The sequence below is a fragment of the Aythya fuligula genome, chromosome 1 (assembly GCF_009819795.1).
Source record: "Aythya fuligula isolate bAytFul2 chromosome 1, bAytFul2.pri, whole genome shotgun sequence".
NCBI lineage: Eukaryota > Metazoa > Chordata > Aves > Anseriformes > Anatidae > Aythya > Aythya fuligula.
The window spans coordinates 96716418-96741141 of record NC_045559.1 but is presented as its reverse complement, the minus strand read 5'-3'; the positions used below and the strand labels follow the sequence as shown (position 1 = coordinate 96741141).

Genomic DNA, 24724 nt, shown 5'->3' with positions numbered 1-24724 from the left:
AGATAAGCAGAAGATTACATGGAAGTAGAAATTTGGAACAATTTTTTATTTAGAGCAATTATGTCCTTGCCTATAGTAGGGGGATGGGAATTAGATGATCTTTAAGGTCCCTTCAATTCAAACCATTATATGGTTATTGTTAAAGTTGCAGGCAAGAAGGTAGCATGTTATGTTCTCTTCATACCTCTTGTATCTATTCTGTGAAGTGATAGATATGTTGCTAGAATCATCAGTTCAACATCATTTACTGTAACTGTACTTGCTTTTTAAAAATATGCTCAGATGACCATTCACCTTTCTATGTGGAAGATATTGCCAATAAAAATTATATTGATAAAAATCTGAATGGAGGGGGAGAAAGGGGAACGGTGCTGCGTTTCATTTAAATTCATCTTGCAAACAAAAGTTAAAATGTGAGAAAAGACTGCATTGTTACCAAGGCGTGAGAACTGGTTTAGAAACAAGATAAGGAAAGTATTTAGAAAAACAAATATGGAAGACAAGCTCCTGTTCAGCTTTAAACATTAAGTCTGGGCTTACCTCTTCAAGTTACTGCTGTTTATTATTAAATGTGTTACACGATTTCCATTTTTTTTTACTGTAAAAATACCTGAGATGATGGCAGCAAGCCCAGTCCAGCCCTGTTCTTGGATACTGTCTAGTTGTACTACAGATTAAAAAAAGTTGCCTCTGCTCCTTCTCATATGCATCAGATTTGTAACACAAATGTTAATCTCATCTGTGACTGTGCACCTGCACTGCCCTTACAGGACTCATTATTTTGTTGATAATATGCTATGTGAACCAGGTGTAAGTGCTTTGGTGCCATCAGAACACAGATGAGGATGCCATGTTCTTCATTCTCAAGAGAATCTTAATGACAGCGTATTTGGTGACACAACTGCCTTTTATTCAACTACTGACCCAAATTTGTGCCCCAGATGAGGGAAAATCTTAAAGTGGGATGGGAAAGAACTTGGACGAAGTGATTTAAAGGGTGACTTCTCCCTGGGCTGCAAGTACTCATTACCAAGTTATGAATTTAATTGTTAATGCTTACTGCCTACTTTGAAAGTCTTCTGGTTCTAACCATCCAAGTGGCATCAATAGGTGAAAATGTTGATTTTTTTCATTGTAGTAGTGTGGCAGCACCTTTTCATGGATCACTGAAGCGATAGTCTTCAAAACTGCACAGCATATTTGCAACATGTTCTTGAACTGATGTTAAAGGATGCCTTGGTACTGCAAAAGGGGCAGCAGTTTAATATCTCAGTGCAACACATTGGTAGGAATCCATAAATCAGTACTTTCTCTACTGTTTTTGCTCCCAGTATGATTTCATTTCTGAGTCCCCACTTTGGAAGGACTGGGTTAGATGAAACAAGGCACACCCAAGCGCCCTGGAGTTTCTTTGCATCAACAGCTATCAACAAAGTTAATCAAATAACACTATGTAATGTGTAGTGTGATACCCATCCTTCTTCCCTCTCTGTTGTTTTCAGTTAATCAATTTAAGATATTGTAATGGTTTAGCTTTACACACCCACTTCCAGGATATGTTAGTGAGAAGATGAACATATTTGGCAGAGAAAAAGCAGTCAGGTTTTTCTTTGATTAAAAATTTCACTCTTTTAGGGAGATCAGTTAGAGATGAATTATGCATTGTGTGTCCGGGCCAACTTTAAAAAAAAAATCATGCTGAAAAAAATGGCACTTAAATGTTAGTTTTATCTGTGGTTTCTTTTTTGACAGTAACAGCTGAAGCCCAGGTCAGTCCATAGGGACTGTTGGCTGGCAGGAGGATTTTTTTTGGCTTTGGGCCATTATTCACACTGTTTGTAGATATTAAAGGAAAAAGCCTGGGTGATGGTAGATGGATTTATTTTAACTATTTTAAACAAAAGTAGATACCTCTAAAACATGATACTTTTATTACATAAATCTTTATGTCCATATGACCATTCTTTGGAGCTCTACACAAGTGTTTTATTTGATATTTTTAATGCAGTAATAGTACTGGGCTCTTGCTATTTCTGACCCTCTGCTTTGGGTTCTACCTCTGTAAAGTTAGGTATGCAAGTACAGTAGTTCTTACAGATTCAAAAAAAAAAATGTAGGTTGGAAGAGACCTCTAGAAGTCATGTGGTGTTGGTCACACCCCATGCAGTTGCAGTAGGGTATTTAGTGGCATGAGTAGTGGAGATTTGAACATCTTCAAGGCTAGAGATTCTGCAACCTCTTCAGGTACCTGCCTCAATAAGAAAAAAACATACCCATCTAACAACAACCCCCCCTTCCTTGAAGAGGAAAAATTCTAGCTGAAGTTTTTCATGTTCTGGTTTTTATCTGTAGCTGCTTACTACTTGCACGCACCCTCAAGAAGACTCCATTTCTGTCCTTGAGGACAACAATAGCCGAAAAATCCAGCACTTGTACCCATTCTTATTCCTTCCTTGTACGGATGTTCCAGCCTGTTAGCCATCCTAGTGGGCCCTGAATGTGTATAATCATGGATGCCATTGTTTCTTGTACTGGGAAGCCTAAGGCTCAACGCAATGCTCTAGCTGTGGTGTCTCAAGTGCCAAGCGGAGGGGCAGAATCACGGCCCTTAACCAGCTGCCTATGCTCTTACTAATACAGCCCAGGATGTGGTTAGCCTCCTTCAGCGTAAGGGCACGGTGCTTACTTATATTTGTTGTGTTTTCCCCCAGCATCACCTGGTCATTTTTTGCAAAACTGCTTTTTAGGCTAACAATGCCTGGCCTTTATTGCTGTACTACAGGGTCACTCCAGCTTATAACTAGGACTTCACATTTTCTTTCATTGATCTTCACAAGATACCATTTGTCCAGCCAGTCTAGACCCTGGCTTCCAACATATTCTACTCTCTACTTTTTGGATACTGTCCACAAAATAGCTGAAAATTTGTTCTGCTCCATCATTTTTGTAGTAAAGACATTAATCAGCATTGGCACCCATATCACTCCCTGAGGAAATGAAAAAGTCTGAAACGCAAATACCACAGCAGTTACCTAAGAGGTGCAGTTTTGAATTTACACTATATTTAAAGGCAGTACTATGCGCCCTGTATATTGTCACTGAAGTTGTCTTCAAAGTGGGGATTAATAGTCTCTTCTCAGAGAAAATGAAGGTGAAGCTTAGGCTAGTCTAAGTCATGTCTGGAAAAAAAGCTAAACTATAGCTGCCCACTTAGGGAAGCCATTAAGAGTCCAAAGTATATGCATGACATGCTTTGCTGAAGCAGTTCAGCTGCTTTCCCAATTATTACTTCAGTCAGCTAGTGGCTCGGCTTCAACAGACTTGTTCTTTCTCCCATTTCTACCTGAGAGACCTTGTATGGGTATTTCCTAAGTAGGATAAAATGATGTAAAAACTGAGTGTATGGAACACGTTCAGAATATTTTATTCTGTCCTTCAGCGATAATTAATTCAGAATGTACAAGGGAGAAGAAAATGAGGAAAAGTGTAGTCATCTCATGCTCTTCAGTAGAAGTGTTATTGCCAGAAAAATATCCTCTGGGATTTCTTTGAGGACAAAAAAATCACAAAAGGACAATCCTAATTACTCTGATTACAGTCACAAGATGAGTCAGTAACTTGTGATCGATTGTGTTAGCAGGTGGATTACGGGTCAAACGTGGTCACTGTCAGCTGCCTGTTTCTTGTGTCGTTGTTGGTCAGCTGCTCTATAGCATCGTTGCGATGGCTTGTCCCTTTCTGTTTCAAGTTAGTTAAAATTTACAGTCACTAAATAAAGTTCAAAAACTCTTCGCGTATAGATGACTGATCACTAATTAATAATTAGATTTGGGTAGTTGAGATCATCTTTCAAGAGAGCAGATATTTGCCTTGCAAAAAGTATTGTATAGCTACCAGTATGTAGTGATCTTGGAAATTCCTTGAAGTGATCCATTCCCACCCTGAGGCCTTTTAAAAAGCAGCTGAAACATGTTGATTACGGGACACAAAGAAAATGTATGTAGTTGTCTATGGTGCCATATTATGTTGCATAAGCAGCCAGCTTTATTCTGTAGGTCTTGAGCATTTTAACAGTAATGCATTGTATCTAAAAATAAATATTCAACATTTGTTGCTTTTTTTTATGATAAGATCAGAAGACAGTTCTGTAGTTCAGTATCCCCCTTTGAAGTTACATTTTCTCATTCGTACTCCATGATAGTCCTAGCTTTTGTCTCCTATGGCCTTAACCTCTCATAAAACATCCACTTTCCCACTCACTATTTATCAAGTCCTGAATTCCTGCGTCCCATGTCTGTACTCTGGTAAGAGATAGCTGGTCATGAGTGGTGCACATGATGGATTGGCCAGCTGATGTGCCAAAACAGGCCATGTTAAACTCAAATTGCACAGTTTTCTTTATGTGATACTTATTTGGTGTTCTGTCCTCTTAGTGGCTATAGTGTCCATCTGTTGTCATGTCACCCCTGTTTTTAGGAACTTGGTATATTGAAGATGCTTGCTAAACATAGATTTAATTAGTCAGGCTCTAAAATAATTATAGGGGAAGTTGATAGATGTAGTCAGAAGTTACATACAGAGTACAGTATTATTCATAATAAAATCGAGGGAGTTGACTAACCATAGGTCTATCTTTGTCAAGATTCTTACCCTTTAAAATGTATTTTAGTAATGCAGAAAAAAAATAGATAACTCCTGTTTAAATTATGTAGATTCAAGAGTATACCTCAATTTTAGAGAGATTTGATAAACAGTGCAAATAGCAGACTGGAAGAGTTTATTTTTAGAGTGACAGCATATTGTGTATGTTGGTTGTATCAGTCTCACTTGTTCTTTAATGTTGTCATTTCATAATAGTGGAGGTTTTCATATATTAAGTGCAATGTTTATTCTATTTGTGCAATTCAAACAGTGTTCTATATCTCGTTACTTTTGTAAAAGATTCCTTCTTTATTTCAGCCAGGAGGAGGTAATCTGGGCTTGTTTTTTCTTCTGGCACGATTTGCTTTGCTGGAGACATATGTCTTCTTGTTAGGCGGCTGGCATGGGGTAGCATGGAGAGAGAGAAGAATGATTAGAGCCCAGTCTGTGTATTTGATTAATATTCAGTCGCTGAAGTCCTTTTTGCTCCCTGACTCTTGGTCAGCTTTGATTACGGAAAGAAATTTACCTGTAACATCTGTAAGCTGAAAGGGGCAATAAATGATTCCTGCATACAGAACTGGAAGAACTTAGGTCATTACAGTTTCTACAGAGTGGTGTGGCAGAGGCTACTTCATTTCACCTGTCACTGTAAATGCTACAGGAAAATACAAGGATGTTTTGGATTGAAAAGCCCAAGGTCTGGAAATATCTCTGCAGGGATAAAAATAAAGGCTTCCTTCTCAAATTTGTTATAATTTTAATTATTTGGCAAGAGTCTTGTTTCACCTCATGTCATGTTCTAGTTGTTGCTGTACAGATGAACCAAAACCACCCTTTCCTCTTTCCAGGTCTCCTGCAAGCGCAGAATCTCTTAACGCAACTACCTCAGCAAAGCCAAGCCAACCTCCTGCAGTCTCAGCCAAGCATCACCCTTGCCTCGCAGGTCAGGCTTGTTTCTACAGTTCATAAGTTGCTGTGGGGGGGGCCGTGAATTATTATGAGTGAGGGGACTCTTTGTATTGGTTACAGGAGTAAATGTAGCTAAATTATAGCTGCAAATATAGCAATAATAGTGAGTTTGTCTTTCTGGATAGATTCAGTATAGAACTGAAGTATCAGTAACTTCAGTTTTATAAGTTTCTACTCTAATATGCTTTTTTTTTTTTTTTTCTCCACACTTAACACTCTTAAATTCTATTTTTAGCTGAAATTTTTCATGTTTGATATTTTGAGTTAATGGGACTACAGCAGCGTTTGATCTCCTGTAGGGTTTTCTTGGACAATATAAGAGTTTCTTAAATTTAGAGGAACAAGGTGTGGGCTACCCAAAAACCTCAAAAAGAAGATTACAGATTAGTATTGTTTTATTTTTTATTTTTTTATTTTTAAAAAAGGTTGCAGTGGTAATCTGTTTCTATTCTTGCCTAGTTGTTCTGCTATTATTACCAAGACATTGCCAATCTTATTAGTTACCTTTTCTGAAGGCAAAGGTATTGTCAGAAATGCATTAAAATATTCTGTTAGATATATGTTAAAATATTAAAGCTCGGTGATTAAGCTTTCAGACTGTAAGAAAGGCAATTTTAAGGTTGCACGTGCCTGCAAATTTAATTTTGATTCACTCTGGATTTTACTATGCAGTTTAGTTACATGACTGCATGCTGTTTCTAAAATAGTGTGTAATATCATCCAGTATCTCCTTGCCAACCTGGCTACATGTAAGAAATTTTTAGCCTGTAATAAGACACCTGGGTCTATCAGAGTCTTAGAAAACTGTATTTTCTGTCATACCACCTATAGTATTTTTCATGTACTATGCGGAAAATGGAATTTGTCTCACCTCTGTAGTTCATACTTTGGTTAGTAGCATGATTCCCTGCTAAAGATTATGCTTGGATTAAAAGAAGTCTCAAAACCACAAAGAGAAAACAAATTATATAATGGGGATGAAGCCAATAAAGACATAGCAGTAATTATCCAGTATGTTTAATGTAAATTTAAAAACTCTAAAACCCCCTATAGGGTGACACACATATCTGCAATCCTAGAAAGATCATATATGATCACATTATTTCTCAAGTAATGGAATTATAGATGCTGACCTTCCTCTACCATCTGTTGTACACTGCACAATACTGCTGTACTAAGCCAGGAGAAAAACAACATACGGAGCTACGTAAAGACTCTGCTATGTATGGAGAATTTCTTTTAGAACAGCCATTTCTGGATATTTCCAAGCTATTCTGGTGTTGCATAGACTTGAAGCTGTTCTTAATTGTGCAGAAGGAGCCTGTAGTTTCAGATCTGGGCATAAGATATAAAAGCTATTCAACTGAACTGAACAGAATTTAACTAGAGTGAAAGATTTGTCTCTGCATTTCAGTTTATCTATTGCACAGAAAAAGTAGAGTTATACACAAAACATATTTCCAGTGTTTCTGTTGCACATAAAACATGCACTGTGCAATACCAGATCTTAATATATATTGTTCACCTGCGAATATTTTCCATCATGCTCCGTTTTTTGATTATTTTTTTTTAACAGATTCTTCTTACTGCTGCATAACAAAATATTAGCAGTATGCTAATATTCAGGAATATTGAACCTTGTGCTGACTTCCTGAAAAACTAGCCTTTTATGCTGGGAAAAAAAAAAAAAAAAAAAGATCTAAAAGGAATTATTTTCCCTAGGTTGCTTTTGCTTAATTTCTCATATCACCAGGGCATCTACCCTTATTGTTGCAAGTCTAAATGGAAGGGTTAGAGAGAGATCTGTTTTTTCTTACTGGAAGAGTTAAGTCAGTCCCAAGAGATGGCATTAGAGGAAACTTCCTATGTTTGCTGTCCCTGTAGGTGCTTGCTGTTCCAAGATTCAATAGAAGAGTTGAATCTTCGGGTCTGATGACAATCTGCCACCACACACAAGCAGTAAATTCAATTTAAAAATGATTAAAAGGGGATGAATGTCAAGCAGTCTATAAATGATAGAACTGTATGAAGTAGGAGTGTTCAGCCTTTCTTTGAGCAGCTTCTGTAGCAAGTGAAAGTTGTTGGTTATGTGCTGCACTGAACATCTCTTTTCTTTAATTGGTTCTGACAGAGCCTTTAAAAGACTGTCATACTAATACAGTTTTCTGGATTATGACTTGAGAGGAACGTAAATAAATTGGAAGAACTTTCAGATTACTGGAAATGCCAAATTCGTTGATCTTTCTCATAGAAACCATATGTACCTTTTCTAAATCTAATTTTTGCTGAGTATTCTTTTAAGTCTGATTTTCATCTTTTCCTTGCTCTCTGTCTTAATAGCCAGCAACCCCAACACGCACAATAGCAGCGACCCCCATTCAGCCACTTCCACAGAGCCAGTCAACACCAAAGCGAATTGACACTCCCAGCTTGGAGGAGCCCAGTGACCTTGAGGAGCTTGAGCAGTTTGCCAAGACTTTCAAACAAAGACGGATCAAACTTGGATTCACTCAGGTGAGACTGCGTACCTTAGTGCCTGCCAGTGTGGAATCTGAGGTCTCATCTTTCAAGTCTGGAGGGAGACTACAATTCCACCTTTTCCTAGGAGTACCTTCTTAAATAGGGTTATGCTCTGGCCTTTATGTAGGGGATTTCTCAGAAATAGCAGAAAAAGCCATACATCCATCTTACATCCCTGTTGGTTTTAAAGCATAGCTGTTTTCCCAGCAGGTCCATGCATTTACCAGCTCCAGATGTCATTGCATGTGCTCTATTCATTCTATAGGATTTAAAATGAATGGGACAAAGCACTTTAAAGCTGCCTTCAGAAGTACAAAGTTCCAGAAAATCATACAGCACAATTAACTGCTCTGTGTGTTTAAAAAGTATGTCACAACTGTGAATTTGCTTTGGATGTCAAAGGGTTTTTATCTCTCAAGCGTATTTTGCTATTAAACATCAATGATTTCTGTATTTAATGCTTTTGCTAAGGTTCCTAAACAAAACCTGAAAGGGCTGTTACCTTTGAAGTTCACTGCTTACAGAGGTGAACTGGAGTAGTGATTTTTTTTTGTTTTATTTAAAAGCTCAGAAATACCAATAGAGATGAAGAAAACTAATTTGAACATATTGAAAATGGAGTACAATTAAAAGTACAGTGTGCAGTTCTGTGTTCTGTTATTCTGCTGAAGGGAAATGCTGCTTGCATACAAGAGTCCTTTCTTATTAATATAAAAATTAAATGTTTTCCTACAAAATAATCTGTCCAGGTAAACAATTCCTTTTGGTAGGAGCGTATGTGAAGCACAGGCTTATTTTGCCAGAAGAAATACCAAACAAAAATCAAAGTAGGTATTTAAAATCCTGAGCTCAGCAGTCAACCCAGTATATGTGATTTGTCCACCCCTGGAATAAGTAAACCTACTCTAGTCGAAAGTTTGTGCTGAAGTGAGATTTATTTTTCTGATAAAGTTCTAAATGCTTGAAAAGTCAGGGTTCATAATGAAAGTTCCTGGCAGCATCTTAATTACAACTGAAGAACAGAATGTTGCTAGTGAAATTAGGTGTGTTTTGGTGGCATGTGTGCCTTCTTCCCTTCCTTCTTTCCACTAGAGGGAGGTACAAAATACAGCAGTGATGGATGAACATGAAAAACAGAATAAAGCAGAGCAGAGTAAAATATAAAAGCTTCCTTATAGCCTGATTGAGGAGGTTCATGTAGATCTTTAGTTAATTACGTTTAATCTGCCCTACTGTGAGGTAATTATTAAGCCTCAACTCAAGTTTTTAAGCTATGGGTTAACCCTTCCTTATTGACCCTGTTGTGAATTTTCATGGTCAGGAAAAATGAACATAACTGCTCAGGCTTGCAGTTCAGTATTTTTTTGAGTATAAAAAATGTAAACCTAGAGAAAGTGATCAAATGGCATTCAGTCATTCTTACCCTGCATTGAGTGTGTACCTATATAATTAGGCAGCTCTAATAACTTCTATTTAATTGCATAGTTGAATAATTAGAAATCCCTGTTTATTTGGTTTCTTATATCTGGACAAATAGATTGCCTTTCAGAGGATAATACTTTTTTTTTTTTTTTTTTTACAGTAGTACTGTAAGCTTTTTCAAACTCACCCCACCCCTGCTTTTCAAAGATTTAAGTTTGCGTTGCAAACTAATCACTAAGTTTATTCTATCTGCATAGAGCAATATAAAAGGTTTTGAATTTGAGCAGTGTCTTTTCCTCCTGCCCCCAAAATTCTCCAGAGTAGATGTATTTAAATCTTTTTGTTTAGCTGTTTTTCCTTAAAAATGTCTCTTACGTTTGACATACAGAGATACAATGAACACATTGCATCTTAGTGTTATTGCAGATGTGTGACTGATTGGTCAGGACAGATTGAAGCTATGTGAACATACGTTTTAGACAATGTTATTGTTGCTCTCTACAAGATATTGCCTTTGCTCGTCCATCCAAGCTTCCTAGCAGAGCAACATATACAAGAATGATGTACCTTACAATCAGTTTTATTTCATTACCAGAGTGTCATTCAAACTATTAAGTAGATCAGACATCGTACCTTCATCCTCTGTTCCACCCATCCTTTCAGTGGCCCATCCCAAAACATAAAATTATCATCCTAATATATAAATTGCTTTGCCTACAGCTGAAATGCTGCCACCTTTCGGCATCAAAAACTCTTGACAAAGAAATGGTTAACTATTCATTTTAAATCAGATGGCAAATGTTAGTAAGAACAACATAAATACCAGAATTAAATTTGGTCAGGGGACTGGAGCAAATTTCATAAGTCTTTCCTGCCGAGATATAAATCAACTTATCTCTAAAATGGTTTACATAGCCAGGTTTTCTTCTTCATAAACTCACTAGAGCATCCATGTTACTTACTTCTCTTGGAATGATTTATGAGGTTCGAAATGTACAAAATCCTGGGATATGGGTAGAGATACAAATGTGTTTCCACACATTTCCTTTTCTGTTTGAAGGGCTTACAAACCAATTGTTCTGGTCCCCTTCTAGGAAGGAATTTTTCTTCATGCAGTCTGCACAATTTGCTAGGCTTAGCAAAGGTTCTCTTCCTTGCTTGGATGTAGCCACTCTGCATGCTGTTAGTATACGTGTCTCAAGCGGTGCTTGTGGATCTGACCTAAAGGAAAGAAAGCAAGCTTTATGCAGCATCCAACTAACTCAATTGCAATTAAGCTCCACTAACTATGCTCAAGCTCTTCAGTCTTTTCTTCTAGACTTTTCATTGCTTCTTGTATTTAAAGATCTAAATTTATCTAATTTAGAGCATATAGCAAAAAAATTACTAAGTTTTCAGAAAGGGCAGGACCTTCATGCTTTAAAACAAAACCGGAGAACATTATGGGTTTTTTTAGTGGCTATGATCAAGAATGGATTTTTTTTTTAAATGAGACTCTGCAAGTGTAAACTATATAGAAGTGTATTAGGTATGAGCAGAATGTCTGAAAGCCAGCTAAAACTGAGTTTTGAAAAGAAATAACAGATGTAAAGATGTGATCATCTGTCTGTATAGCATAAAAGCTATTGTGGATAGCTTTTAGCAGATGGGTAATGGTAGCAGAGACTACAGTTAATCAGTATTTGATATGGTTCAACTTCTTGTCTGCTTTGAAATGCATATCTGTGGGGAAAAGTTTGATTTGAACATCACAGAAAGTACTAAAAGTTCAGATAAGAGTATTTTTGCATTTATTTAAATGTGATGTAAGTTTGTAGACAAACCTCATTCATCTCTTCAAGAGTGTTTTACTACTAATACAAGGACATGAATTCACTGCATTTCTTATTTGAACTTTTCTTCTTCAGTGTGAAATATGTAGATACTTAAATCTGCTCCCAAAGCATTTGGCTTTTCATTTTTTTTAAAGAACTAAGAGAAAAATTACAAGTTAATATTCAGTGGAATGTTCTGCTTAGTGATAATGCTAAAAAGACAGAGCATGAGGGAATTTCTGCAAAGAGTTACATGGTTAAATTGCCTGTAGTTTGAAAAGATAACATTTCTTTATCATTATTTGCTTTAGCATGAATCTTGTTAGTGCCAAGCAAGTTTCTGTGAAACCGAATCCCACCCAGCAGTGGAGTCACTAGGAACACAAGGATGTGGCAGGATTCCTTGCTTTGGAAGTACCTGTGTTAGTGAATCCCTTTTTTCTCTTTCTTTGTCCAGGGTGATGTTGGGCTCGCTATGGGCAAACTCTATGGAAATGACTTCAGCCAAACTACCATCTCTCGCTTTGAAGCCTTGAACCTCAGCTTTAAGAACATGTGCAAGTTAAAGCCACTTCTGGAAAAGTGGCTCAATGATGCAGGTGAATGAGTCTGTGTATTTCTTCACCAGCCTACCAAAATCAGTAGGATTTTGAAAAACTGAAAAACTGCTTCGTTGGTGCCCTTATGGTTTTATGAAGCCACCAATCTTTGTAACTGTCCATGGGACAAACAAGGGTATAGGAATAAGTGTCCATATTTCCCTATTTATGTGCCCACGTACATCTGAAAGAGTTCCACTGTGAACTTCTAGAATTGTGTTCTGCAGTCAGCTGAATAATTGCATGGGGTGAGGTATAATGTGTGTCATGGTTTTCCTCCTTCGTGTATGTTAATGCATATAACTTCTAATCCTCTTCTAGCTTTCTTTTTCAGATGTGTAATAGAGAGAGTTGCATGGTTTGTTGTTTCAGTAAGCAGAGCTTATTGCATTCATCTCCTCCCACGTCCCCTGTGTGCATTCTTTTCATCTCTCTCCAAGGGTCCTTATAAATGCTCTCTTTCTCCCCAAAGGAAGAGTTCTTTACAGCTTAGGGTTTTTTTCCTTCCAGAATTATTTTTTTTTTCCTGGGAGAAAAGTTATTCATGATGACAGCATGTATTTTTTTTTTCTTTTGTGCCAGCAAAAGGAGCTTGGATGATGGTGCTAGGTGTTAGGATAGAAAATGTTTAAGAGTGCTGTCAGCCGTTTCTTTCTTCGAAGGATACAACTGTACATAGTACAAAACTGCTGATGGATCTGCTAAACATATGGCAGAGACAGTGTGTGCCCTCCTATTTTTATCAAAATGAAGAGGGCTTAATGCCAAAGCCTACAGTATTCCCTGAAATTTTGAAATTAATTGGATGTAATGTTTAAAATTTGTCCTACATTGAAAGAAGGAATTGTCATTTCTGTTGTGCTGACAGGGGCTATCCTTAGGTAATCTGGGATCTATGATAGAAAACATAGAAAGATCTTTGCAGCAAATGCTCTAGTCCACAGGACAGTCGTCCCCAAACCTTGCAGCAATACTGAGCAAGTCTGATGCTGCAACCAGTGTCATAATTTCCTTTTTCTTCTAACCTGAAGAAATACTTAGATCTGTAAAGTGAAGTTAAGGACTGTAAACAATGTTGGGGTCCTTCACAGCCTGGAAGTTAGGAACCGTTGTCTTTGGCTCTCATTCAGTTTCTTGAAAATCTTTGGAAGAAAGATTCAGGTGACCATAAAGGCCATTCAACTACTTTTACATAAAAGCAGGCAGCAAAAGTATACCAATGATGCTTTCCATTATGTTACATCTGAGCGTTGGAGAATTTACTGTTATAGAACTCAGCTTGTTCTGTGGGATTTTCACAAGGGAGAAGAGTTCCAGCAGATTTATGGGTGCTATTACTAAAAAAAAGTAATCTAGAAAATAATGTGGTGAATGTACTTGCCCATTTGAGCCCAGCAGATTGGTCTAAGGCATTGTGATCTCTGGCATCTGCTTATCAGGCACAAACCACTGTTCAGAGAGGGGTCTGCAATGTTGTGCAGCCATAATTAGTCATTTTGATAAAATTTCCTGTTGGAACCTGGCTATCGGTTATTTTGCACTTTGGTGTACAGAGTGGATTAAAGTGTGTCCTCTCTTCAGTCTTCTGTGGAGCCAGAAAGACAGGATTAGGGGTTGACAGAGAGAGACCTTCTGAAGCTAAGGAGAGGGGGAGCTGTTGGCTGGGTAGGCTATCTAGCCGAGCTGCATAGCACAGAATATCCGCTAGGATCTCCAGAGAAAAGAGGTTGAACACTGTAAAGCTGGCTGTGAGCTTTCTTCTTCTTCTACTGTATTGCAGAGTAGGTAAGAGAAATTTCAGGCTTCTCAGATTTTTTTCAGTCTGTGGCGTATAGCTATGGTTTCTAGATATCAGCTACTGCATTTTTCTTTAAACTGTGATTGCAGTGAGTGAGTGTGGGTTGGAATGAGATAAGGGAGAAAGAAACTTTGTATAGATATAATAAAAGGGGTACTGTGGTAGAATACAGGAACAAAGACAGCACCCTCTGGTCTTACTTGTAGCTTATAAGTTTTGAGTATGTGTTGTAATTTTGAAGTACAGTAATTAATAAATGTGATCTTCAGAAATCTCTATATATCTGGAGTAGATACAGAGTGGATTATAGCATGCCTTGCACAGTTGAAGAACACTTGCATGAAATTGCAGTGTATTCAAATAAAATCTCCTCATTTGTGTTAACTTTATTTTTTTCAGAAAACCTCTCATCTGATTCAACACTCTCCAGCCCAAGTGCCCTGAATTCTCCAGGGCTGGGGGGCGAAGGCTTGAACCGTAGGAGGAAGAAACGCACCAGCATAGAGACCAACATACGTGTGGCCTTAGAGAAGAGTTTCCTGGAGGTCATTGATCACTTTTGTTCAACTCAGCCTATACAGCAATGAAGAAATTTCGTTTAACATTGCTTCTGCTATTACTATACCATTTAGGAAACTGCTTGTACTAAAGAAGTTGAATACAAAGGCTGTTCCAAGGACCACACAATCAGTGCCTACTTTATTTTAATTAAAACAAACAAAACCATACCACCACCCCACCAAAATCTCATGGTTCTTGCAGTTTGTTGACCGAGTGATACTGAGCAATAGCTCAAGGTTTGTTACTATGCACCTCAAAAATAAGAAAAAAGGATTACCTTTTCTGAGGTTGGATGAATGATGTGACAGTCTAGACATACATAAGATGAAGTTCTTAGCTGGCATTATATTACTTTTGTTAGGCACTTTGTGCAGCTGTATGTGCAGATAGCCTCAATCTATCTTTTATTATAAGTTGAGACAACTTGAGGTTCGTTTGGCTAGTGCTGTAGTTAATCTTTTCTGTTACTTTTTAGGAGATGATAAAAGAAAGATTTCCTTATCAATATCTAGAATTCCTTGAAGGATTATTCACAAGTCAGATCCCTTCTCTCAAAAAGAAGCATATTGGTTTAGTCTTCATCATCCATCCATGAGGAACACAGCTTACCATTGGCAGAAATTTTCCTGCAACTTGGAAAATGTAGGGCAGAAGTATCTATTACAGTCTCTCTCTAGAGAGTGTACCACAGATTCTGGGTATAAATGGCCCACCCACATTTCTGCCTAGTGAAGGAAAATCAGAATCACAGAATTGAAAGGGTTGGAAGGGACCTCAAAAGATCATTGGGTCCAACCCCCCTGCCAAAGCAGGTTGCTTAGAGCAGGCTGCCCTAAGGAACCTATAAAAGCTATAATGTAAAATGTCAGAAGGTAATTTCACAGCTTTTCAAGTACCCGTTTCCTTTTCTCAGAACCAAAAGCCTACCTCGGAGGAGATCACCATGATAGCTGACCAGCTAAACATGGAGAAGGAGGTGATCCGCGTTTGGTTCTGTAACCGGCGCCAGAAGGAGAAAAGGATCAACCCACCCAGCAGTGGTGGAACCAGCAGCTCGCCCATCAAAGCAATTTTCCCTTGCCCAACCTCACTGGTAAGAGTCAAGAATCTGTTGGCAAAGATCACTGGAAGAGATAGTCTTACTGTGCTCACTGTGCAAGTTGCACATACTACACCTTCTTTATACAGCAAACTTGTTCTCACAAGTCTGTATTTTACTGGCATTTTAAATATCCTTCTTGCATACTACAAAAGAGAGGGAATGCTTACAAAGCAGTCTTCAGTTCAAGTATTTTATTTAGCCAGCTCATGACTAAGTATTTTGGCCAGCAAATTTGCAGTTGGGTTATTGCTTTGTAAATTTGCCAGGTAGTAACTCTGGTTTATTTCTGGATTTTCTCTCTTGACCAAACCTTTTAAAATAAAATAATAGTAATAAAAATTGCTCAACAGTTCTACCCCCCCCATCTTACTTTGTCTGCAATGATAAGTAGATGAGCATCAGTAAAACATATACATGTATTTTGGAGACTTTAGTCACGCAAGTCCAGTGTTATTGTTGTTGTCACTTTTGGTCACGGATGGTTTACATCTAAAAAAAAGGGCATGGAACAAAGGAAAAAAAATAGCTAATGCTCATGTAATTAATTTCCCAAACTTGTATTTGCCTCAGGTAAACACAAACTTCATGAAAATAAGAGTAACAAAACACTTGCATCAAGGTTCCTTCAGCTCCTTTGCTACCAATGCCCATGGAGGTCTGTTTTCATAAATTGAAACAGTAGCTGTTAGATTTCATAGTAGCTATGCTAATAGGACTGTGGTGGAATTGATGTAGCCTGTAGCTGTCCTTTTGTAGTGTTTATTCCACCTTCATCTTTGTAGTAGCTAATATCTTCCAGTACTTCATTAAATCATTAATTTTGGTGATGCGTCATTCTTTCCCCTCATCCTTGTCTCAGGATGTGTGCATGCAACTTTTCGTTTGAGGGGAAGGGATGTGTTGACTGTACTTAGTACTTTTCTTTCACCCACAATTGGAAAGCAAGGTTACATGCCTTGCTACCAAAGTGAGATTTGTGATAGTGTATTTTAATAACCATGCAAGCATACTTGGACTGCAACTTAAGAAAGCTTCCCTACGTAAATTCCTCTTTTATTATAAACTGCCATTGTATATGAGAAGTTGAAATGTTAACCACAGTCTCAATTATTTCAGTGATGTTTCCCTAAGCATTTTCACTCATTGTGAGCTTCCTTTAAGATTGTGCTACCCCTCAAATGGACATTCTAGCCCTGCCACCCCCAGCTTTCACTGGCTATATGCTCTGTTGATTCCTTGTGTCAGGTCTGGAGACTATGTGTCTGTAGAATGATTGAGCTCAGTTTACCAGCCTGACTGCAAGTTAACCATGTGAAGAACAATGATTAATTTTCAGCAGTATGTCTGGATAACCAATTTAACTTGCACCCTGACTGCACAAGTACTAGAGCTCTGGGACAGGATTGGAGGTGAATGCTCCTTTAGATGGCAACCTCCTTTTGTATTGGCTTAAGTCAGTCATCGTAACCACAAGGGTTAGCTGTATTAATTTTAGGTCATTTACTGCCCTGAAATATTGATTTTGACCTTGGCCTTCACTGTTTGGTGGACAGATGACAGATGTGATGTGTAGGCTATGTTAGTGTGAAGTATACTGTATATCTAGTGCTTCTTTATTTCATGGACTATTTGAGATGAACAGAAAGCTCTTAGACCTGTCCCACTTGCCCCAGCCTTGTTTAAAATGCATAAAACATTTGACTTCCTATAAGAGAATATTCAGCATGAGGGAGATTTCTCTGATAATAAACTTAGGTACGAGATGGGAAAGGAGGAAGGTTTTAGCCTGTATTTTTGCTATGTTCTCTTGGGAAATTTTTAAGTATTTGTTTCTCTCATTGATGTATAACAGCCTTCAAATATTACTGTTGGACACCATTTTTGTCCATAAAAAGTCCTTTTTTCTCCTTATATTTAATTTTTGCTTATAAGCTATTTCCTCCAGCCTTGAATCTTAGGATGTTTCTCTCTGCATTATCTTGTTTATTTGTAGCTTGCTTATTTTAAGCTATTCTTGAGTAAAATAAGCTAATGACATTTGTTTGTTTTTTTTTTTTTAATTTATAGAACATTCCTAACACACAAGGAAACTTACCAAGATAGAGCTCATAGTTTGGTTCAGTAAAAGGGAAACGTTATACTGTTTTTCCATGTAAACACATTACTCTAAATACCTTTGGTAATGCTGTGATGTTTAAATCATTCTATCAGAGAAAGAGATTTGGAGCTGAAAAGACATTTAAGCGAGAAAACACTATGAATAAATAATATGTTTTGTAAATCTTTCTGGAAAAGTGACTTTATTAAAGCAAGATTCTGTCATTGTGGGGAGGAATAGGTGGAGGGCCAACTTACAGTCAGTCTTGAAGCAGTATGGGTATAATGGATGTACCTGCCTTCAAATGCTGAATGATTACGAATAAAGATATTGGTGGTAATTAGAGAAGATACTATGGCTGACCCACTGAATGCTAAAGCAATGGATTTACAAAAAAGTTAGTGTATGCATGGTATTTTCCCTGGTAATTTCCTTAGCTGAGGATGAGAAGAAAGAAATGCAAGTCTAGTAGCTAACTGCTTTTGTCTTTTTCCTTAACAGTTTAGCAGTTGTATTCTTTTTTGACCTCCAGGTGGCAACCACGCCAAGCCTTGTGACTAGCAGTGCAGCTACTACCCTGACTGTCAATCCTGTGCTCCCTCTGACCAGTCCTGCTGTAACTAGTCTGTCAGTCACAGGTAAGGTGCATGCCATGAGCGTTTCTTCACAAGTCACTTGTTCTTAGTTGTCAAGTAAGTTACTATGTCAAACAAGTAATTGAGATTTTATGAAGGTAAAGATTTTGTTGGATTTCTAATGTCCTGTCTTATAGTTTATTATTCAGGATAAATTTACAACTCTCTGGGTTCTATTGCCCAAGTTTCATATAAAATAGGTTTTTGATTTTGCTTTATTGCTGTGCATAATGTGAAGATGTCTCAGACATTCATAAGCTGCTTTGCTGCAATTGGAAAACAGGAAAGAAAAATGTTTTTATAACAGATAAAGAATCTTTGAGATATCCTACATTTGGTTTTTGTATGTTGGTTCCAAGTGTTCCTCTTCTCTCAATATTAAAAAAAACACTTGTGCTGATTTCCCTTGTCCCCACATTAACGTCTGCCATTTTCCCCTTAATATTCTTCAGAAAGTCTTTCTTTATCTCAGTACTGGTCACTCAGGTATCCCGGGACACTTGTCATTGCTCCTTGTTTCTCCACGATGAAACTTCAGTCTTTATGACCATTTGGTTGACTTTTCTGGGGATAAAATCAAGGGTGATAGTGAAGTGAAAGATGCTACCTTCCTTTGCTAGCTCCTCAGCCTCCTCTTGAAGTGACATTTCATCGTAGTCTGAGCCAAACTCAGCAGTCCTTCTCATTTGCACTTGGGGGGCTTCTTGGCCCTATAGAAATGTGTACTTTTCTCCCTTTCAGCTGGACATACAGGTTCAAGTGGGTAGTGGTTTCAGCTCAGTTATATCTGTTTTTTGTACCAATCTAACCAGATTCAATCTTCTAGGCACAACAGAAACCAACTCCAACAACACAGCAACAGTGATTTCAACAGCACCTCCAGCTTCTTCAGCAGTGACATCACCCTCCATGAGTCCTTCCCCGTCTGCCTCAGCCTCCACTTCAGAGGCATCCAGTGCCAGTGAGACCAGCACAACACAGACAACCTCCGCTCCCTTGTCCTCCCCTCTTGGGACCAGCCAGGTGATGGTAACGGCATCAGGGTTGCAAACAGCGGCAGCAGCCGCATTACAAGGAGCTGCACAGTTGCCTGCAAATGCAAGTCTCGCTGCCATGGCTGCTGCAGCAGGACTAAACCCAGGCTTGATGGCATCCTCGCAGTTTGCAGCTGGGTAAGGATGAATGTTTTACACGCTAGCAAGTTAAGTGACAGGAGAGGGAAGGAGAATTCTTGGAATAATTTGCATGGGCTTTTATGTATCATTGTTTTCTGGTAGCTCGCTCAGCGATTCTAGTGTCTTTTACCTGAAATTCTGAAGGTTTACTTACAGATAGTAGACTTTGCCATTCCCGTCAATGTACACAAATACTGCTTTCGTTTTACAGATGAAAAAGCTGTGTTGCAGCAATGTTCTGATTTGCTAAGTCATCCATCCCACCGCAGAGTTTGACTGCAACTTAGCGATGAATCATAGAATCATCTATAGTGGAGAGCTAGCCTAGATCCACTTCTCACCTCTGTATTCATTTCTTCATCATGACCAAGAAGCTGTAAAAGATATTTAAGATATATTGGTGAAGTTTTAGTTTTAAGAAGAGTTGCTGTGAAAGATGACTCTCTGTTTCTTCATTTCATCTTGACTGACGTCGTTTTTATCTGAATCTGGAAGGTGATGATAGCTCTCTAACAAGTTGCAGTATCCCCCAAATACCTTACAAGAATGTTTTACAGCTACAATCAATACAACTCATGTAGTTTCAGTGCCTGTACTTCAGGCATATTGCTAACCACAGAGCTGAAAGGCCACATCTACTCAAGACATCATCAAGGAAGAATGAAAATAAAGACTAGAATTAGGCCTTAATGTTTGATCCCCCTCCTCTCCCCTTTTTTTAACATGATGGTGTACTTCTGAACAGTGGCCACTTTAACACTTTGTCTTTGTTTCTTCTTCCATGATCTTGCTTCCTGCAGAGGTGCCTTACTCAGTCTCAATCCAGGGACATTAGGTGGTGCTCTCAGCCCAGCCCTGATGAGCAACAGTACACTGGCAACTATTCAAGGTCAGTAGTATTCTTTCTAATGCGTCTCCATCGTACAACTTGAATTTATGCTTTATTATTCTCTACCAAAAAAGAGCACTGGGCATAAGTGTTATAAGAGTAAAGGTTTTCAAAATTCAAATGCCCAAATACATTTTATGTATCACAGATTCAAGAGCAGGTGCAACTTCAGAAAGCGGGTTAGAACCATGTATGATCTTGTAGAGATCCACAGGAAGACTTTAAGATGCCGCATGTGATCTGGAATTTATTTAGTTATCCTCCCCGCATAGGCATAAAAACACACGTGTTTCCAGCAGGTTAGAGATTCGTGTTTTACAGTTCTTCTAATGTAAACTTGAGTGGAATCACGCTGTTTTGAGTCTGTAAGGGGGCAGTTCTGAGCAAGACTTGATCCTAAATTCAAGTCCCATATGTCTTTTAAACAAACAAATGAGGAAAGAAGATCCTACCTCCCTAAAGTCCTTACAGAGGAACTTTAAATCCATAAATGCATATTCAGAAGAATAAAGATTTGTTTTGGAAGTGCCATGCAGCCTAAAGTTTCCACTGACTTTAACAAGAGTTGTTTTCAGTTCATAAGTTGCCATCTGTAAAACTAGATGGTGCAAGTGCCTAAGCAGCTACTAACCTTGTGTATTCATATATTTCTAAACTAGCTTAACAAATCTTATTTGCAGTGTACGAGAAAAAAAAAGATTTCATAAAGTGTCACACTTAAATCTAGACCATAATGTAAGGCAGTGAACCCTGTAGCCTTGTGAGAGTGAGTTGTAACCATGGTTATATGTCAGCATTTAAAAAGTTACACTCAAGGTTACATGACCTTGCGTTCATCTTTTGATACCTGTCATTTTATGTGAACACACATCTCAACCCTTTCCAATACAGGTTACCTGAGCGTACAGTTTTTCTTTGGCAGAAAACATAGACCAGTGTTCTGCTTACAGAACTGAAGAAAAACGTGATGGAATTAAGAGCAGATGACAGAAGCATCTTAGTATCTGCAAGGTCTCATCTGCTCTTCATAAAAAGTTGTTGTTTCAAAAAAAATAAAAATAAATCAGGTACCTGTGATGACTGTCCTTAGTGGTAGAGAGCACTCCCACTAGAGAAAGCAAATGCAGAGACCTGTTGCTTTTAGTCAGGTTTTGCATTATTGCTTACTACTAATGTTATCTCCTTCCTGCTTAATATTCTTCTTTTTTAGCTCTTGCATCTGGTGGCTCTCTTCCAATAACATCACTGGATGCAACTGGAAACTTGGTGTTTGCCAATGCTGGAGGTACTCCTAACATCGTAACTGCCCCCCTGTTCCTGAACCCTCAGAACCTTTCTCTGCTCACCAGCAACCCGGTTAGCTTGGTCTCTGCAGCTGCAGCCTCCGCAGGGGCCTCTGGACCAGTCGCCAGCCTTCACGCCACCTCCACCTCAGCCGAGTCCATCCAGAACTCTCTCCTCACGGTGGCCTCTGCGAGTGGGGCCACGTCCACCACCACTACTGCCTCCAAGGCACAGTGAGCCAGGCTGAGCTGTGCTGCCAGCAGCCTGCTTCACTGTGCGGTGGGATTGGCTGCCAGCGGGGTTTATAAACTGAAAAATGTGATGGGCATCCTCTCGCCGTGTTGCTGGGGACAAGGGAGAGAAGGAAAAAGATAAAAACAAAAGCAAAACAGGAAGGATTTAAAGCTGGGACAGACATTTGCCTAATTTATAATAACACTGTCTTTTCAGGATCGCTTCATGGATCGGAGAACTTTCTAACCAAAAATGTAAAAAAAAACAAAAAACAAAAAAACACAAAAAAATGAAAAAAAAAAACCACAAAAAAAGTGAAAGGACTACTTATCATTTCCAGCAGTCACAATGACAAGTTAAGGTGGGTTATCAATTCAAACATAGGAAGGGGATTTCTTGTTTCTTTTTGGTCTAAATATCTTTCTTTTTTAATTATCATTTTATTGGTCTGTTGTACAGGCCATTATGTCATACAAGGTGTTTTATAATCGTATCAAATCGTGTTGGGGTTCCTTTCTTAACTGGTACAATTTAGGCAGGCCTGTATTACTGTGTATCTCTATTATTATTATGATATTATTATTATTATTATTTTTATATATATAGTTTGGACGCGTTTGTCTTCTGCTCCTGGATTATTTTCAGCGAGCTCCCACACTGGGGGGGAGGGGCGGGAGGGTGAGAGGAAGAATGGAGCACACAATAGACTTTGTCCTAATCTTCTGGAATGTTCTGAACGGTTTCCTCATCCTTGAATTTGTCTAATGGCTACTTAAAGGGGTCAGAAGAGTTAATTTCCATCACCTGTGCAGGAAGCTCAGTGTAGCCATAGAGATCATGGTGTGCAAACTTCCAGGCTGGTCTATGCTTTTTAGCAGAGGTAGGAATTAGTTCTGAACTGCAGTTCTTCTTCCCTCGATTACCTAGGCGAAATGGCCAAATTTTGCTCTTAGCTTCGTGTGCATGTTTCCTCTTTCCTTAGGAGAGTGGGATTGACCTCCTGAGTCTAGATTGTGTGGCATACTGATGGCTCTTTGTTCTGTTGAATTGATTTTGCTGTTAAGAACACACACAAATATTTAAAAAGGTTGAGTTGCTCAAGCTAATTGTCAGTACATAGAGCAGCATTTACAGTCCTAGATTTCTGACAGATGAATTGGTGCAGGATGTCTAAATGTCAGACTCTCACTAAAAATAGCAGTATTCCTCTCCATTTACTTCTAATGTTTCCAACGTTGCATTTAGGAGAAATTTCTAGTAAAAAGTGCTTCTGCCTGCAAAAGACGGCAGCAGAAACCATGGGAACAGAAGCTGCCATCTTTGATGGCCAACACAGTAGAGTTTGACTCTGGGGCTTTGCACATACCTTGGTGATCTCATGGGGTCTCTGAGCTGTGATGCTGCGAGCTACATAAACACCGCAAAAAGCATCTCTGACCAGAGTGTCAGGACTTACCTGCCACCATAACCATCTTTCGAGGTTGATTCTGCCTCCATGTAGCTAAGAATATCTACGTGGATGAGGAAGAATAACAAACTGTACAGAAGTTAGATCTGTATATTCTTAAATATACAATCTAGTATCTTAACCAAAAAAAGAATAATTTTAAAAGAGAAGGACTGGATCACTGCAATGCAGTTCACTTTGAACTTTCCATTCCTGATGGATTTAAAGGTTTCTGCCATGTGTATAAAACTAAATTTCTTTAGTTAGCAAGGTTATTAGAAGAGTCCCTTCCTCCCACCTGCTTTTCTGTTGTCACCAGAGTGTTCAAAAATAATGAGCTAATGCAGCTATGTTTGTTTTGTTGATGATTCAGGGGGATCCTGGAGTTTCTCATCCAAGATCCAGAAGGCAGCAACTTTAAACTCTACATATGCTTTGGTTTGCGACCTGAGCATTGTGGATTTGTGTTTGCACTCAAGTGGCAGAATCCCTTATCTCTCCCCCCACCGCCATGGTTTGCTGTTCATCTCTAAATCTCCACCTTCCTGTTTACTGAATATTTAAAAACAATTATCCCAAAAAAACTTCAGAACTAGTGAACTGCAAGCAGGGAAACTAACAAATGTCCGTCCACCGTTTCTAATGTGTTTTTGATTTTTTTATGTTTTATTTTTTTAAAACTAAGCTTGAACCAAAGTCAATTTCTAGCAAGCTGCTGTACTAATGGACTAGTTTGTATAAGTGCAGTTCCGATGCAGAGAGGCGATAGATGCTACTGACAATTTCTTTTTCATTTGTCTTTTGTTTTTATTAATTTATATAAAAGTTGCTGCTTGTTTTAATCTTTTTTTTTTTTTTTGGTTGGTAATTTGTATTATCCTTGGGGCAGACTCTTAACTTGATTTTAATTTGTTTTTTTTTTTTTGTTTGTTTGTTTGACATGTAAATAGAATGGCAATGTCAGGGGTTTGTTAATCCAACAGGTCCCACCCTCATCCCACCAGTATGGATAAATCTAAACATTTTTGATGTGTCTGATGTCTTTATGACTTCAGGCTGCACAGAAGACTTTAGGGCTATGAATAATACTGCATAAATGTAAATTTCCCACAGGTAACAGCTTCAGAGCAGAAAAAGGTAAGCTGGGTGAGCTTCAGGGAGGTAGGGAAGAAGTGGAAGAGGAGATGCTGGTACCCACCTATATTGGTCTGGAGGCCATAGCGTGGGCTAGTTTCTACCAAAGGAATGCAAGCCCATGGGGCTTGAGTTCATGTGAAGTAAGAGGATGGGGAAGACTGCCGCTATAGACGTTCATTCATTGAGTCTGAAAGTTCCCACTTACTTTCACACCTGTGCAAAAATGGATTTATCAGGAAGCTTTTTTTTTGTTAAAGAGAGATACTGTCGTTCTTTTCTCCGATGTATCTTCTATTCCTAGTGATTTTGTGGCAGGGTGGGGCATGGCCCCTTGCATATATCTAGGAAACTCAAAGAAGGGTGGGCCTTAATCAGCATGAAATCCTCTCTCCACAG

At 38.5% G+C, this 24724-nt stretch overlaps 1 protein-coding gene across 1 annotated transcript in view; it reads left to right on the top strand.

The window, feature by feature from the left end:
• The window catches only part of POU2F1 (POU class 2 homeobox 1), a 105551-nt gene extending 83151 nt beyond the window's left edge, over window positions 1-22400 (top strand). The window contains exons 8-16 of the mRNA XM_032208155.1: window positions 5493-5587; window positions 7954-8127; window positions 11827-11968; window positions 14166-14311; window positions 15241-15420; window positions 18060-18165; window positions 18989-19334; window positions 20138-20226; window positions 21437-22400. Of these exons, the coding sequence (XP_032064046.1) occupies window positions 5493-5587; window positions 7954-8127; window positions 11827-11968; window positions 14166-14311; window positions 15241-15420; window positions 18060-18165; window positions 18989-19334; window positions 20138-20226; window positions 21437-21747 (1589 nt within the window). The 3' untranslated portion in view covers window positions 21748-22400. The remainder of the gene's footprint in view (window positions 1-5492; window positions 5588-7953; window positions 8128-11826; window positions 11969-14165; window positions 14312-15240; window positions 15421-18059; window positions 18166-18988; window positions 19335-20137; window positions 20227-21436) is intronic.
• Window positions 22401-24724: the final 2324 nt, after the last annotated feature.